Genomic DNA, 14,534 nt, shown 5'->3' on the forward strand with positions numbered 1-14,534 from the left:
CAGGGGTACCAGTAGTTGATTCTGTTTTTCTCTGGAAATTTGGCCAAGTTATCATGAAGGTTCAGGCTCCAGAGAAAAAGTAACTATGATGATGAAATAAAAAGATTTCAGGATCTATTCAAAAGCAAATTGTGGTCTGGATTTGGCCCGCAGTCCGCCTGTTAACTATGTCGCTCTAGAGTTTTAAAATGTTTATGAAGGATTATAAATAACTAAGATTTTAATGTGAGTTATGTGCCCATTAACTGCTTGTACATGATGATGCAAATTAAGGTTACATATTGGCTACCTGGCTCACAGGGATCAATTAGGGATGTAAACTTCTGTTTAATCAGTTAATTGGTTAAATGGGATTGAGTAGGATGGAGTGGCCCTCCACCGCAACACAAGCTGCTCTGGTCAGACTGGAGCAGCGCTGCCTGTAGTGCGCTGGAACATCCCACAGCCGCTGCAGCCCTTGCTGGTTAACCGTAACTAGTGGGTGATGCTTACCAGTAATCCATTCATATCCCTAGTCAGAATTGATCTGGGTGGATTCCCAGAGCTGCAAACTCTCTCACTCTTGTATTTGGAAATACAGTTGGAAAACAGTTTTTCTCTAAGGGAGCTTTTTCATTCAATTTTCAAGTATTCCATTGAGCTGAATTGCTTGTGTCTCATAAATTTACAAAATAAAACGTTGGTACCTTGGAAACTGAACCAAGCCATCTTAAAAGTTACATGGTGCACCTGAGTCTGGACCATAGGGAATATGCTGTCTGCTGGTTTCATTGTTCATGTTAAACCAATTGCTAGGTTCAATCTGTGGAAATTCTCTCACCTTTCTATGAAATGCACTTTAGCTATTTCAAAGATTTATGTATTTTCATGACCTATGGCCTTTATTTAGAAAGGAGAGCTATGCTGATTTTTAGCTCTTCTCAGTTTTCAGCAATTCAGTATAGTAAATAGGACTGGTAAAGAAAATGAGAAAATAGAAATGAATCTGACACCCCTAGGAATTTGGGAATGACAAACCCGACACAGCACTGAAGAAACCATCAAAAGTTATTAAAAGGCAGAATAAGGCACAACACTTGATTTCATTTAGGAGAATTTAGTAGAGGGGAAAAAACTGCCTAACACATTTTATTTGAGAAGTTAATCAGTATTTTTTCTTGATAGGAACAATGTTGCTTTTCTATTTTATTTTTGCATGTTGCTTTCCTATTTTATCAATTTGATGTGTGTGGTTTAATTTTAATTAAAATTTGTCTTCTAGGCAGTCAAAAAGAATCTCTATAGAGAATGAAATAACAGATTTCAAGTGCATGGCATCATTTCTGTAAACTTTCCTTAGAAACTATTTTTTCAACACTGAAAAGGGACAAGTGTTCAAAGAGCTCTCTAAAACTATGCAAGAATATATATTGCAGCATTTTGCTATTCTGTGATGTTAGGTTTTTAGTATTTTTCTCAGACTTGCTGATTATACCAAGGTAGTATACATAGACTGTTTGTTCAGTTCTAATCTGTCTTGCTGACTCCTTTTGTGATGTCTAGTGTTTGGGATATCACCCTTCACTAATTCGGTAATGTGTGATGTCACATGGATTGGGATATTGCTGAGTAAATAAGGCAAGAGAAGACAGCCATTTTGTGTGTGTGTGTGTACACTAAGGGTGTTAAGGACTAGTCGACTATCTGATAAGCATTTGCTTGCTGGATAGTTTGACTAGTCAACTCATTGATTATCCCCCCCTTTCCCCGCTGTCTCTTCAAAGCAGCAATGCCACACAGCTGAGCTGGGGATCAGCTGTGCGGTGTTGCTGCTTTGAAACCCTAAGGCAGCGTTTCAAAGGGGCAGCTGCCGCACAGCTGATCCGTGGCTCAGCTGTGCGGCACTTCCTCTTTAAAATGCCCCATGGAACCGGGGTCAGCTGGAGACTCCGCAGCTGATCCTGGGCTCCCCATAACATTTCAGCTGAGCCTGAGGTCAACTGGGGGCTCCCTGGCTCAGCTGTGTGGTGCTGTCCCTTTGAAGTACCCTTTTCCCCTCACTTTGCTGCCTCTATATTATAGAGGCAGCAAGGGGGTGGGGAATTGACTAGTAAAAAAACTATCCAACAAGCAAATGCTTATCAGACTAGTCCTTAACATCCTTAGTACATACGTGTGTGTGTGTGCGCACACACAGACGGCTCTTGTCTTCTCCTGCCTTATTTACTCAGCTATATCCCAATCCAGGGGCATTATAAAAGTTTTGTGTGTGAAAATGAGAAATGGCACTTGTTTTAATTTTCCCTTTGGAAACTGGAAATATCTTATATTGGTTGAGCCCACTTAGTTTGCATCCTTCCCTCAGATAGTATCATGGAATAAACTTTGGCAGCTTGAAGCACATTAGACACTTGTGTTGCAGCATGTAGGGTTTGCACATCCCATTTGAGACTACGTAAAAACCTACTTGCACTCCTAGTAAATATGAACTGCTGGTTGCTATGGTAGGATTACCATAGGTACAGGACAATTGGGAAATACTTGGTAGAATGTAGAAACCATTTTCATTCTTCTCCTTCACTCCTGTGTGTTGTGTTTTTTGTGGTGTGTGTGTGTGTGGGGGGGGGATTCAGGATTGGAATAATTGATGTTAATTTAAAAAATTGAGTTATGTTATGTTTTTGTATTTCTAGAGCTTTTGATATTTTAGGTCCTTAGGTGTCTGTATAGGTGAAATAACTAGATTAGGAAAGGCCCTTTTCCCACAATGAATGGCTTGCATTTCATGTTACACATATGGAAAGGGAAGGATGATATTTCCATTTGGAAGTGGAGTATTGCTGTTTGGAAAGTATTAGTAGAGATTAAGACCAGAAGGAACCATTAGATCTAGTCCAGTCATTACCAACCAGTAGACTGGGATGTATTGGTAGATCCAGGGGCCTCTAACAGGTGATTCTTTGGCCAGGAAGCGATCAAGTGCCAACACTTCAGCTGCCCCTCTACCCACTTCTATGCTGCTCCTGCCCTTCATCTTGGAACTTTCCCCTGGAGCCTCCTGTTTTCTGTGCATGGCGAGGCAGAAGAGAGTGGTGCCACCTTCCCCCACCTTTGTGCCCTATCTCCACAAAGAGGGAAGGCAAGACAAGGATGGAGGGAGCTTGTTGGCAGCTGCTCCTATGACTGAACATGCTTAGCATACTTAACGGGGCAATGCGAATCTGTCATTCTCATACACTGTGTGTATCTCTGTCACTACCACAAATGCACTCTCTTTCGCACTCACCTCCTGACCCCATGCATACTTGTGCAGGTGTTACTACTTTCACTTCTTTCAAAGTGTGTTGTTTTAGTTTTTTGACTGATCTGTGCATTTCATAATTATTTCTTTTTAGCATTAAATGTGATTAATTGGATTAGTGAGTTGATGTCCATTAGCAACCCATGTGGGGAGAGGATGGGTAGGGCGAGTGACACCACACACTGCCCCTCCGCCTGTAGGCACCAACCCACAGCTCCCATTAATCCAGAAAGGGGGAACCGTGGCCAATGGAAGCTATGGGGGTGGTGTCTGCTGGCAGAGGGGCAGCATGTGGTGTCACCTGCCCTACCCATCCCCTCCCCACACGGGCTGCTGCTGGACATGCCCAGCTGCTTTTGGGAGTGGCACAGGGCCAGGGCAGAAGTGAGCCTGCATTGGCCCCACTGCGCCAGGAGCCACCTGAGGTAGGCAGTGACTGGCCGGAGCCTGCATCCTGAATCCCTCTCCCAGCACAGAATCCCACCCTCTCCTGCATCCCAACCCCCTGCCCCAGGCTCATTCTGGAGCCCCTCCCACATTCTGTACCCCTCTTACCAAGATCATGACCCTCCCTGCCTCAGCATGATGAAGAATGAGTGAGGATGGAGGCAGGAGGGAGATGGAGTGAGCAAGGTGAGGCTTCGGAGAAGGAGTTGGGACAAAAGTATTTGGGTTTGAGGTACATGTATTCTGACCTCATGTATAACAAAGGCCATAAGATTTTTATTCATTTACTCCTCCGGGATGAGGATGGGTGGAAATTCTTAAGATGAGAATTCTTGCAGCTTGTTCAATCCAATAGTATAGGAATGTTGGCTGTGAAAGTAGTGAGTGGCAATTTCCCGGAGAGTTCAGCTAATCCAGACATAAGCTGCTAAAGAGGAGGCATTGTAGGTAATAGTGCAAGGATGCTTGCTATGGCATATCTTATGCAGCTAGTCTAGTCACAGCACTTTTTAATATTATCAAGCTTAGTTCCTTGAGTTCCTGGCATGGGAAGGCAAGAGAAATATATTATCTATCAGCCTTTTCTAGTAAGAAAAACATGTATAGTGTAATTTAAAGTCTGCTCTGGGTCGGTAAATGTCTCTTTCTGCTACTGAAATGTTAAGTGTGACAATTCACATCATATAAAATGGTCTTCATGGGAAGCATGATTGATAAAATCCTGTTCATTGTAATGACAGTTAATGGGGCTTGATGCCACTCTTGCTACATCTAGACTTGTGTTCCATAGAAGTTCAGTCATAATTATAATAACAAAAATCTCTTAATGAAGTTTTTATTAGCATAATGATGGTTATGTTTAATCTTTTTTATTTTATTTACTAATGGTCTCTGCAGGTTCTGATACTAAATCTTCATAGTGGCTAATCGTTTCAAATGGTATATTCCCTACTTCTGAATAACAAACATGGTTGCTGGTTTCATCAAGCTTTTTGCAGGCAACTGACATATATAGTTCCTATATAGTCTGGCATTAAGAACAAAATTGTTTGCCAACTATGAATATACCAAGGCTTGCTGGCACCAGTAGAGTGGGGTCATACAGTTTTCAGACGCGTTCCTCTGTCTTGCATGTTTTCTGAGAGATGCAGGTTCTCTAGTTCTCCAATAGCATGGGCTGATATGTCAGGCTGTTTGCCATTTGGCACTGGGAGACCCATTTACTTCCACTGGGTGGGAAAACTGCTCATGTTGTGTTAGATTTTTCCTTCCTCTACCTCCTGGACTTGACTCTCTTAGACAGTCCTTGTTTTAGGTGAGAGTACTAAGGATTTTCCAGAAAAGCCAGTTCTCTGTGATTCTGACTCTTCCTCTACCATCATGACTCCCTAACTAAGGAATTTACTGCCACTCCTCCATATTCAGCACCAGAGAAACAGCCACAAAATGCCGATCAGAAAATAAATTTAAGATAAATTTTTTTGTCAAACAAGCGAGAAACTTCAGGGGCTGCAGAAGTGGTTATACACTTATTTGATAAAAATATTTTGATCTTAAGAACAAAATTATTTTCTGACTGGCATCTTATGGCTGTTTCTCTGATGCTGAGTATGGAGGAGTGGTAGTAACTCCTTACCCATGGAATTACACATGCTCCCCTCATGTGAGTGAGTGATAGAAAGGCAAGGTAGATATCATTTTGGTAAAAAATATAGTATCATAATTTCAGTGTTGTTACCCTCTGTGACATGGCCGGATGCACTTGCTGCTTCTCCATCATCTCCACTACTTCCCTCCCTCCAAGTTCCAGGTACTTTCATTGGTGGAATTGTGGATAACAGTTTTGTTGGAAGTGAGGTGAGTTGGATATCCTTCAAAAGCCTTTCTCCTACAAACAGAACCTGTCATGACAAACCTAGAACACTCCTTTGAGAAAATATTTAAAAATCAACTTTTTAGTGTTAAACCTAAGACAGGCATGTTATCAAACATGCAGTTATCACAGATTTAAATAGTAGTGCTCAACTGACAGTACAATGTTTATCATGAGTTAATGCTCGAAACATGATACCTGATTAATTTTTTTAATGTAACAGATTTAATATAAATGTAAGGAGTTCTTTAAATTGGATTGTCATCAAAGGCAAAAAAAGTGGTTCCACTGGTATTGATTATCAGCTTTGTTCATTATGCCAAAAGAGAGATAATAAGGCAGTGGTTAAAATGCCAACATTCTGCCAGGAATTTCTGAAATCCTTCTGCAAATGTTACGCACATAATTACATAACATAACTACTTACAATCCATAAATACCTTATTACAAGATTCTTGTTTTTACTTTGATCTTGATGATTTGTAGGCGTCAGAAGGGAGACAGAATATTGATCAATAGCTGAATCTTTGGAGAATACCACAGCAGAGGACCTCGTTAAATGCAACACTTAGTGGCACTAAATATGGTATAAGAAGTGCACCCATAAACTGAATTTGGCAGGGTTAGAGAAGTAAAATGGGCATCAGGAAAAAATTGAAGATGCTGGGATACATGCCAGCTGAAGGCAAGACATATCTTGTATTAGATTCTGTGGCATGCCTTTTCAGGACACCCTTTTCTGTTATATTCTGGAAGCCCGAGTGTGTTCATTAAGTGCTGTTTTAATACGTGAGAAATGTATGAAGCTGAAACAAAAGACAGGACTATGCAGCACTTTAAAGACTAACAAGATGGTTTATTAGGTGATGAGCTTTCGTGGGCCAGACCCACTTCCTCAGATCAATATGTGGAAGAAAATTGGCACGACCATATATACCAAAGTGATACAATCAAAAAAAAAAAGGGAACACACGTAAAATTGACAAATCAGATTTAAGAACAGAGGAGGGGTGAGGGGGGAAGGTTAGTGTCTGTGATGTAATGACATTGGGGTGATAATTGGGAAAGCTATCTGAGGCTTCTCTTTGAAGTTTGGAGTTAAAATCTCGTTGAAGCAATATGCATATTTTAAGGTCATTGAGAGAATGGTCATTCTGGTTAAAATGGCAAGAAACCATTCTCTCTCTTTGAGAGAGCCTGATATCTGTTTTATGTGCACTGATTCTTTGGCAAAGAGTCTGAGAAGTTTGTCCAATATCCATAGCAGACGGACACTTAGGCACATGATGGCAAAAATTATATTTCTGGACGAACAGGAATATGTGTTCTTGATCTTGTAACTGGCATGGTTAGGTCCAATAATGGTGTCAGCAGAGTAAATATGTGGACAAAGCTGGCACCGGGGTTTGTTGCAAGGGAAAGTTCCAGTGTTGATATTAGTGTGGTATGTCTTGTGGTTGTTGGTAAGAATCATCCTGAGGCTAAGTGATTGTCTATAGGAGACTATGGGTCTGTCTCCCAGAGCCTCTCGGAGGATAGTATCCTGTTCTAGTATAGCTTGTAGTTTATTGATAATGCGTTGGACGGGTTTCAGTTGGGGGCTATAGGTGATGACAAGTGGTGTTCTATTGTTGGTTTTCTTGGGTCTGCCTTGAAGTAGATGGTTTCTGGGTATTCATCTGGCTCTTTCAGTTTTTTTATTTATTTCTCCGGGTGGATAATTGAGGTTTATAAATGCTTGGTAGAGATCCTGAAGTTTCTGGTCTCTGTCAGTGGGATTAGAGCAGATACGATTGTATCTAAGGGCTTGGCTATAGACGATGGATCATATGTTGTGTCCTGGATGGGAACTGGAGGCATGTAGGTAACTATAGGAGTCAGTGGGTTTTCTGTAGAGAGGTCTAATTTACCATTGGTGATTTGTACTGTGGTGTCCAGGAAATGAATCTCTCATGTAGAATGGTCCAGGCTGAGACTGATGGTGGGGTATAGGTTGTTAGTCTCTGTTGAATGCATCCAGTGTTTCTTGGCCATAGGTCCAGATCATAAAGATGTCATTGATGTAGCGTAAGTAGAGAAGGGATAAAAGGGAACGGGATCCGAGGAAACCTTTTTCTAAGTCAGCCATAAAGATGTTAGCGTACTGTGTATGAAGCTGTCATTGTTAGTGAGAACTGTTGCATGGACAGTGAAGTAGGTGTATTGTAGGATATTAATTAACATTTAAACGGTTAACCCGGGAGCAACCGCCTCACCTGCAGCACGATGTTCTGTGGCCAGGTTGGGGGGCTGCTCCAGCCTCAGCCCTGCCATGGTTGTGGGTTGGGGGGGGAGGCTGCTCCCACCCTGGCTGTGGGTGACGGGGGCTGCTCCAGCTCTGGGCCTGCTGCAGCCAAGTGGAGCTACTCTAGCCCCATGCCACAGGCAGCGAGGAGTTGCTCCGGCCCCAGCCCCATCTTAGCTGGGGGTGGTGGAAGGTGTCCCAGCCCTGCCATGTGCTCTGGCCTTGGCTCTTCTGTGGCAAGGAAGAGGGGCTGTTCTGGTCTTGGCTGCGGGTAGCGGGGACTGCTCCAGCCCCACCACGTACCTCGGCCTTGCCCTGGCTGCGGGGTGTGTGTGTAGGGGCATGTGTGGGTGTGGGTGTGTTCGTTCAGCTTTGCCATGGCTGCGGGGTGTGTGTGTGGGGGGGGGAGGTGTTCGTTTGGCTTTGCCATGGGTGAGAGTGTGAGAGAGAGTCAGTCAGTCAGGAGGGGAGGGGTTGCTCCAGCTGCCAGTCTGCAGCCACAGTCAGGGTCCAGCTGGCCAGGCCAGTTAGATCGTAAGCAGACTGATAAGCTGCCTGCTTACCAGGTAACCAGTTATTCTCTTTCATCCCTAGTGTATTAACCCAAAAGATGACTGTGCATATGGTGTTGTGTATCACATCACATTGAGTGCTACACCAAGAATGTAGATGTGTTGTGTTGAAAAGGTAAAGGCCACAGAAACAAATACTAATTTTATTACTGCAAATTGTGAGACTTGGCAGAAGTTCATAAATTGTCTTGCATAAGCTCTAATGGATGGGAAAGTGTTGGTGATAGTTTATGTCGAGGCTATGTACAGAGAAATATGTGCTTTTGAATGGGCTTGAAGAGGAACAAATGCTTAGCAGAAAAGCTCTTAAAGCATTTATTGAAGATGACGTGTAGGATATGGATATAGTTTTTTAGCAATCCTATCTGCAGAAATTAATCACAGGACTGCATATCCCTAAAAGCTGCAAAAGAAATTGTGCTATCAAAAGTGGAAGAAAGCACTAACGTCAACAGGAATATGAAGACAGTTTGCAGCTGCTAAATTTTTACAGGAAGCATTTGTCTGCAATATGTAGGAGTTTCAGGGATTCATAGCTGATGACAAACCTGAAAAAATACTGCATGAACTGTGCTACTATTCAAAGTGGTGCATCTGGTGGTTACAGTGACTTCAGCACCGGCAAGTCTGACAATAAGCAAGAAGACCGTGAAGCTGCCATTTCATTGCAAAGCATCATGGAACAGTGCTTGAGTGAAAGAGGTTGCCCATGCATACATCACTACTGTGCAGCATATGAGTAATTTACCACTACAACTGGCTGTTGCTATAACAGTACATTCTACATCCTGTTACAAATTCCTTGTGCATCTTCTGCACTGTGTTGGCTTCTCTACTGGCTGCAACAGAATACTCTGCCTGAATGCTTCAGTTGCAAATGGAGTTCTTCACTGCATGGAATTAAATGAAGTACATTCATTCTGGGGATACATTTCCCCCAGATTTTGTCACTGGTGGATTTATATTTTGTGCTGCCAGTAACTTAAATTTCTTTGAAGAGCTAGCAAATGCTGAAGGGTGCCCTTCATGTTACTGTTGCAGTCTGCTATCCAGAGCATATTAATGGGGACCAATTCCAGCATCAAGTGCTGTCTGAACCTGCAAAGAAACATTCCTTGAAAGAGCTTCATGAGTGACTAACTTTGTTAACAAGGTCCAAAACTTCTAAAGCCAAGAAGTCTAGTTTTCACTGGCATGACAGTTAAATCAACAATAGTTCCCATTTCTATACTCTCTAACCTTGACTTCACTTGTTTGCTATGCAAAAGTGAGAACACTCCAAAGGCAAGGAATTGACAACAGCTCTAGTGAAAGAGAGAAGACACATCTTCAAATAATCCAGGCATGCAAGATATACCATACCACATCATTTCAGGAGAAAGATGCAACTTAACATGGCCCTACCCAAGATGCCATATTGAATGACCCATGTAGGTATCCTGCCAATCATACTTGCGAGTCCCACTGATTGCTTATATCTGTTAATATTAATTGCATAACTAGAACACATAAACAAATACACCCGTGGAACTGATTCAGAATGTCTAGTTTCATGGTAGATAGGCCTGATAGGGTTTTTTAGCAGCTAATAATGTCTGGTGGTCTGACTCTACAGCATTGTGAACTCATTTTTCACAGTGATGTGTGCAATTGACTCTTTTTGGTGAGGGGTTATCGCTGTTCCTGAGATCTGGGGGACTTTGTAGAGCAATAATACTATGAACGAGATTATTTCATGGAAACAATGGTTATGTACTATAGAAGCACATACCTGAACTCTCATTGCTCTTCAAAAATGCTACATAGGTGTGTCTGTATCATAGACGTCAGTTATCAAATGAGCTACTGAGCATGCACAGTAACTAATGCATGCTTTCTAATGATCCAAACTATTGTTACTGTCCAGTTTCTGCAAATAATGTTAATCTGAAATATTCTCATTGCAAAAATGGTTCCCCATCAATTTGGATGCAGCACTTCAAGGGAAAGGTTCATACCTGAGCCAAAATTGCAGTTCCTAGATGGTCTTATGTTGGCATTGGGAATACCTATGCCTACATTTTATGTAGTTCCTTTGGGTTGATCGAGACATCTTTTGAGATTGCTCCTTTACATGATGGAAACAGAGAATGCATTGCTGTCTCCTAATTTGGGGGAAATTGGTTTTTCATAGATCTGACTAAATTTTCCAGCTGTTCACTAGATTTTTATCTCAAGTTAATAGATTTCCAGTTATCTGTAGTGTTTTATCTTTGTAAATGCTGCCCCAGATGATCCTCCTAGGCTACAGATGTTAGGGTTAGAACCTGTGGGTGAATAAAGGAAAAACACTGGTTGCTTGGAGCCAAAACATTGGTAGTGTGGGGGAGCAATGCACACGAGTCTGTTAAGTGTGTCTGGTATCTCAAGGTAACTTGAAATAACTTGACAGATAAGTCTAGTGAAGACATTCCAGGAAGCAGATTATGTAGATTGATATGGGCAGGGCTTGCCGAGCCGTGACAAGCCCCGCTCGCCAGCCTCACTGTCCAGCGTTCTGCACATGCACAGATCATTCTGCGCATGCGCAGATTGCCCGAACCTGGCTCTTCCAGGATGTAATCTTCTCGCCACGAGCGAGTAGATTACATAAATTGTCGAGCCCTGGATATGGGTAGAAAGGTTGATGCTTCTTGCTCTGAGGTTAGGCACAGTTACGGAGGCAGAGTTAAGGTTGCTCTTTGACTGACAATATGAAGGCTTGTAATGAAACCAATGCAACTAGTTACGTCAGTGGTTCTATTACCATCACACTTTATAGTGGCATTGCCAGACTTCCAATCACAGCAAAAACTGAGGAATTGTGTGCGATGGGAATGTGGGATTTGGGTGAAGGAAGGTGCTCCAGGCTGGGATCAAGGGGTTCAGAGGGTGGGAAGGGGATCAAGAATGGGGCAAAGGGTTGAAGAGCAGAATGGGGTCAAGTGCAGGCTCCAGACGGCACTTATCTCTAGTAGCTGTCGGAAGCAGGGGCATGTCCTCCCTTTGACCGCTAAGTGGAGGTGCTACCCCGTCTGTAGGCTCTGCCCTTGCAGCTTCCATTGGCTGCGATTTCCAGCCAATGGGAACTACAGATCTGGTGTTTGTTAGTGGAGCCACTGCCTGCTCCTGTGCATAGGGGCGAGAGGGGGGACCTGCTGCTGCTGCTGCTGCTGCTGCTTCTGGGAATCATACAGAGCCAAGGTAGGCAGGGAGCCAACCTTACATCTAACAGTCCAGTCAGCTGTGCTGACTGGAGCCACCACGGTCCCTTTTCAACCGGGCATTCTGGTCAAAAAGACACCTGGTGACTCTGGTGCCACTCTGAAATGCAGATGCTGCTAGTGTACAGACTCTTTTGTTTGTGAATCTTCCCAGTAGAATGGGATCACTTGCTGTGACAAGATAAGCGAAGGTGGCACAGACGCGCTGGTGATGAGTAATGTACAGTAGACTTACCGTTTTCTTCATTTTTTATTCTTGCTTTGTGTATTTTCCTACATTCCCTACTATCTTATAAACTGAAACACTGTTTTTTATCTAGCGTCTTTCACTATCAGTCTGTTGTTTTCATTTCGTCATCTTTACTGTGATGATTTAACTTGAATTATTAATGATGCTATTAATCTTTATGTTCAAATGTTTTTTCCTGTCCCTTTTAATCTATAATGCATCTTTCCTTTTCCATTATGCATCAGAGCTTAACAGGGGCTGTTGGGTCTTGAATGTTTTAAGTGTGCTTTAAGAAAGAAACCAAGGCTGTAGTACAGTGATTCTCAAATGTTTTGGCCCGCAGCCCACTCAATGCAAACCTTTCTGTGGACCACTAGCCAGCTACCCATGATGACAAAATGGGCGCAAAAGCAGGCTGGGTCCAGGAGAGAGGGTGCAGAAATGAGCTGGGGATGGGAGTCTGTGTGGGAAGGATGTGAGAGAGGGGGATGGGAGGTAGGACCCTGGGCATGAGAAAGATAGGGGGTACTTACCTGGCTCTGTGAGCCGCGCGCCTCCCCCCCTCCCCCATTGCTTCCAGACACTGCTCCCATTGTCCAGGATTCCAGCCAATGGGAGCAGCAGGGAAAGCTTCCAGGCAAGAGGTTTCCTGCACTGCCATTCCCCCAGCCATGGGGAGCAGCACACAGAGCCGCTTCCTCCTCTCCTAAAGCTGGATCTGGCCTGTGAGGCTCAGGGCTTCCCCTCCCACAGCAGGAAGCTGGCACTGGCACTCCAACCTTGCAGGGAGGAGTCACGAGGCTGGAGTACCAGCACATGCTCCCCACTGGGGGAAGGGAGCAACTCCTGAGCCCATGGACCACACTTGGAGAACCACTGCTGTAGTATCTTCTTTCTAGTCTATGAGTTTTGTCTAATGTATCTCAGTTCAATTTAGAATCATGTAGTGGTAAGGATTTTTGTATTGTGGTTTCTTTAGTTTCAAATAATTTCCCCTACAGTTTGCTTTGGGGGTGTGAGTGTTTTATGTGAAGTCTAGTGTTTCCTAGCATTTTATTTTTAGCTCTTACATAGATGAAATGCTTGTGGTCACTATGGTTGGTTCACCACATGAAGGTTGCCTTGGTGTAGGGGTGGGAAGAGGCTGCCAACAGGCCAGATCCAGCCGTCCAAGCCACTGGATCTGGCTGACGGCCGGCTTGCCAGAACCCTTAGGCCGAGAACAGCTCACGCTTTAAAAAGCCAGCTGTTCTCTGTTCGGGAGGGTTGGGGAGGGAGGGGGAAGACTACTCATGCTGTTCCCAACCTCCAGCAAAATCTCTTAGCTCCCATTGGTCTCTCAGTTTTTGGCCAATAGGAGCTGAGAATTTTTGCTGGGAGCAAGGTCAGTGTAGGAAGCTTTCTCCCTCCTTCCCATTCCTGTTTCCCCTCCCCTTTCTCCTCCCCTTCATGCCCAGAGCAGAGCCATGTGGAGCACGGAGCTGCCTGCAGCAGACAGTCTGCCTCAGGCTTCTGCTTGTAAGCGCACTTCCTAATGAGAGCCTGGCTCTGGCATCTCAGCCCCTCTCTTCCCCAACCATCTGCCCCCCATACCAAAACCCTCTGCCCCCTCCTGCACCCAAACCTCCTCCCAGATCTGGTACCCCAATATCTTGCCCCAGATCACAATCCCCTGCTACCCTAGGTCACAGCCGAAAACCCTGCATCCCAGTCCCCTGCCCTAGATCACAACTACATCCTTCACCCAAACTCCCTCCCAGACCCCATTCTCCCTCCTGCACCCAACCTCCATCTCAGACGCCGGAATTCCTTCATTATTATCCTGGAAGAGTGCAGCCCTTGACCACTTTCCAAAATCTCGGAGTTGCCCCCCGTCAAAAATTATTGCTCACCCCTGCCTTGGTGTGTACTTTGTTGTCCAGGGAGCACTAATGTGGGTCTGCAATTATATCAGTTGGGAATTTCAAAGGCATCTGAAGAGGCTGGCCCATCGTCAGTAGTTATGTTGTGTCTAATCTGTGCTTTCACAAACTGGTCTTTTTTTTTTTTTGGTAATGAAAACATTAGAGAAAATTGGTTGGTGGGAGTCCTTGAACATGTACAGTATGAATCAAATACTGTAACTTATTTGAAACTTTTTAACAGTTTATAAATAAACATATACAGTCTTGATTTGATACTAAGTTTTCTGCCCTACTGTCTTCCTTTGCAAAAGCATAATCACAGGCACCTGCAAACCCCACATGGGTAGAGACTTCTCATATTTTCTGTCTTCTCCTTTTACTCTTCCTTTCAGTCACATGACTTAGCCACACCCTCAAACTGGAATCAGATTGCAGCATGTGGGGCTACAGAGCTAAAGCAGTGTTAAATGGTCCTGATCTAAACATACCTTTATTGGAATGGTTCATACTCTCTCTGTATCTCATATGTATTTGTTATGGGAAACTGCAGCATTAAAATACAAAAACAGTAGAAGCAATGTTCTCTAGAAAGCCTAAAAAATAGAAGGCATACCAAAGGAATATTGTAAAAAGGAAACTAGAAGGGCAAAGGGTCTTTCACAGAACTAAGAGTGCTTAATATACACACACTATTAACAGAGTA

General features: G+C 43.6%; 1 protein-coding gene across 3 annotated transcripts in view; it reads left to right on the plus strand.

Moving 5' to 3' along the window:
- FOXK1 (forkhead box K1) overlaps nt 1–14,534 on the plus strand; it is a 79,951-nt gene that overhangs the window by 23,850 nt on the left and 41,567 nt on the right. The window contains exon 1 of one of the 3 annotated variants that reach the window (XM_075899644.1): nt 5,259–5,584. The exons of the other annotated variants lie outside the window; for them this stretch is intronic. Coding sequence (XP_075755759.1) covers nt 5,484–5,584 — 101 coding nt within the window. The 5' untranslated portion in view covers nt 5,259–5,483. Of the gene's footprint in view, nt 1–5,258; nt 5,585–14,534 lie in introns of those variants that run through there. 3 annotated transcript variants of the gene reach the window in all.

The sequence above is a fragment of the Pelodiscus sinensis genome, chromosome 16 (genome assembly GCF_049634645.1).
Source record: "Pelodiscus sinensis isolate JC-2024 chromosome 16, ASM4963464v1, whole genome shotgun sequence".
In the NCBI taxonomy this organism is placed as follows: Eukaryota; Metazoa; Chordata; order Testudines; family Trionychidae; genus Pelodiscus; species Pelodiscus sinensis.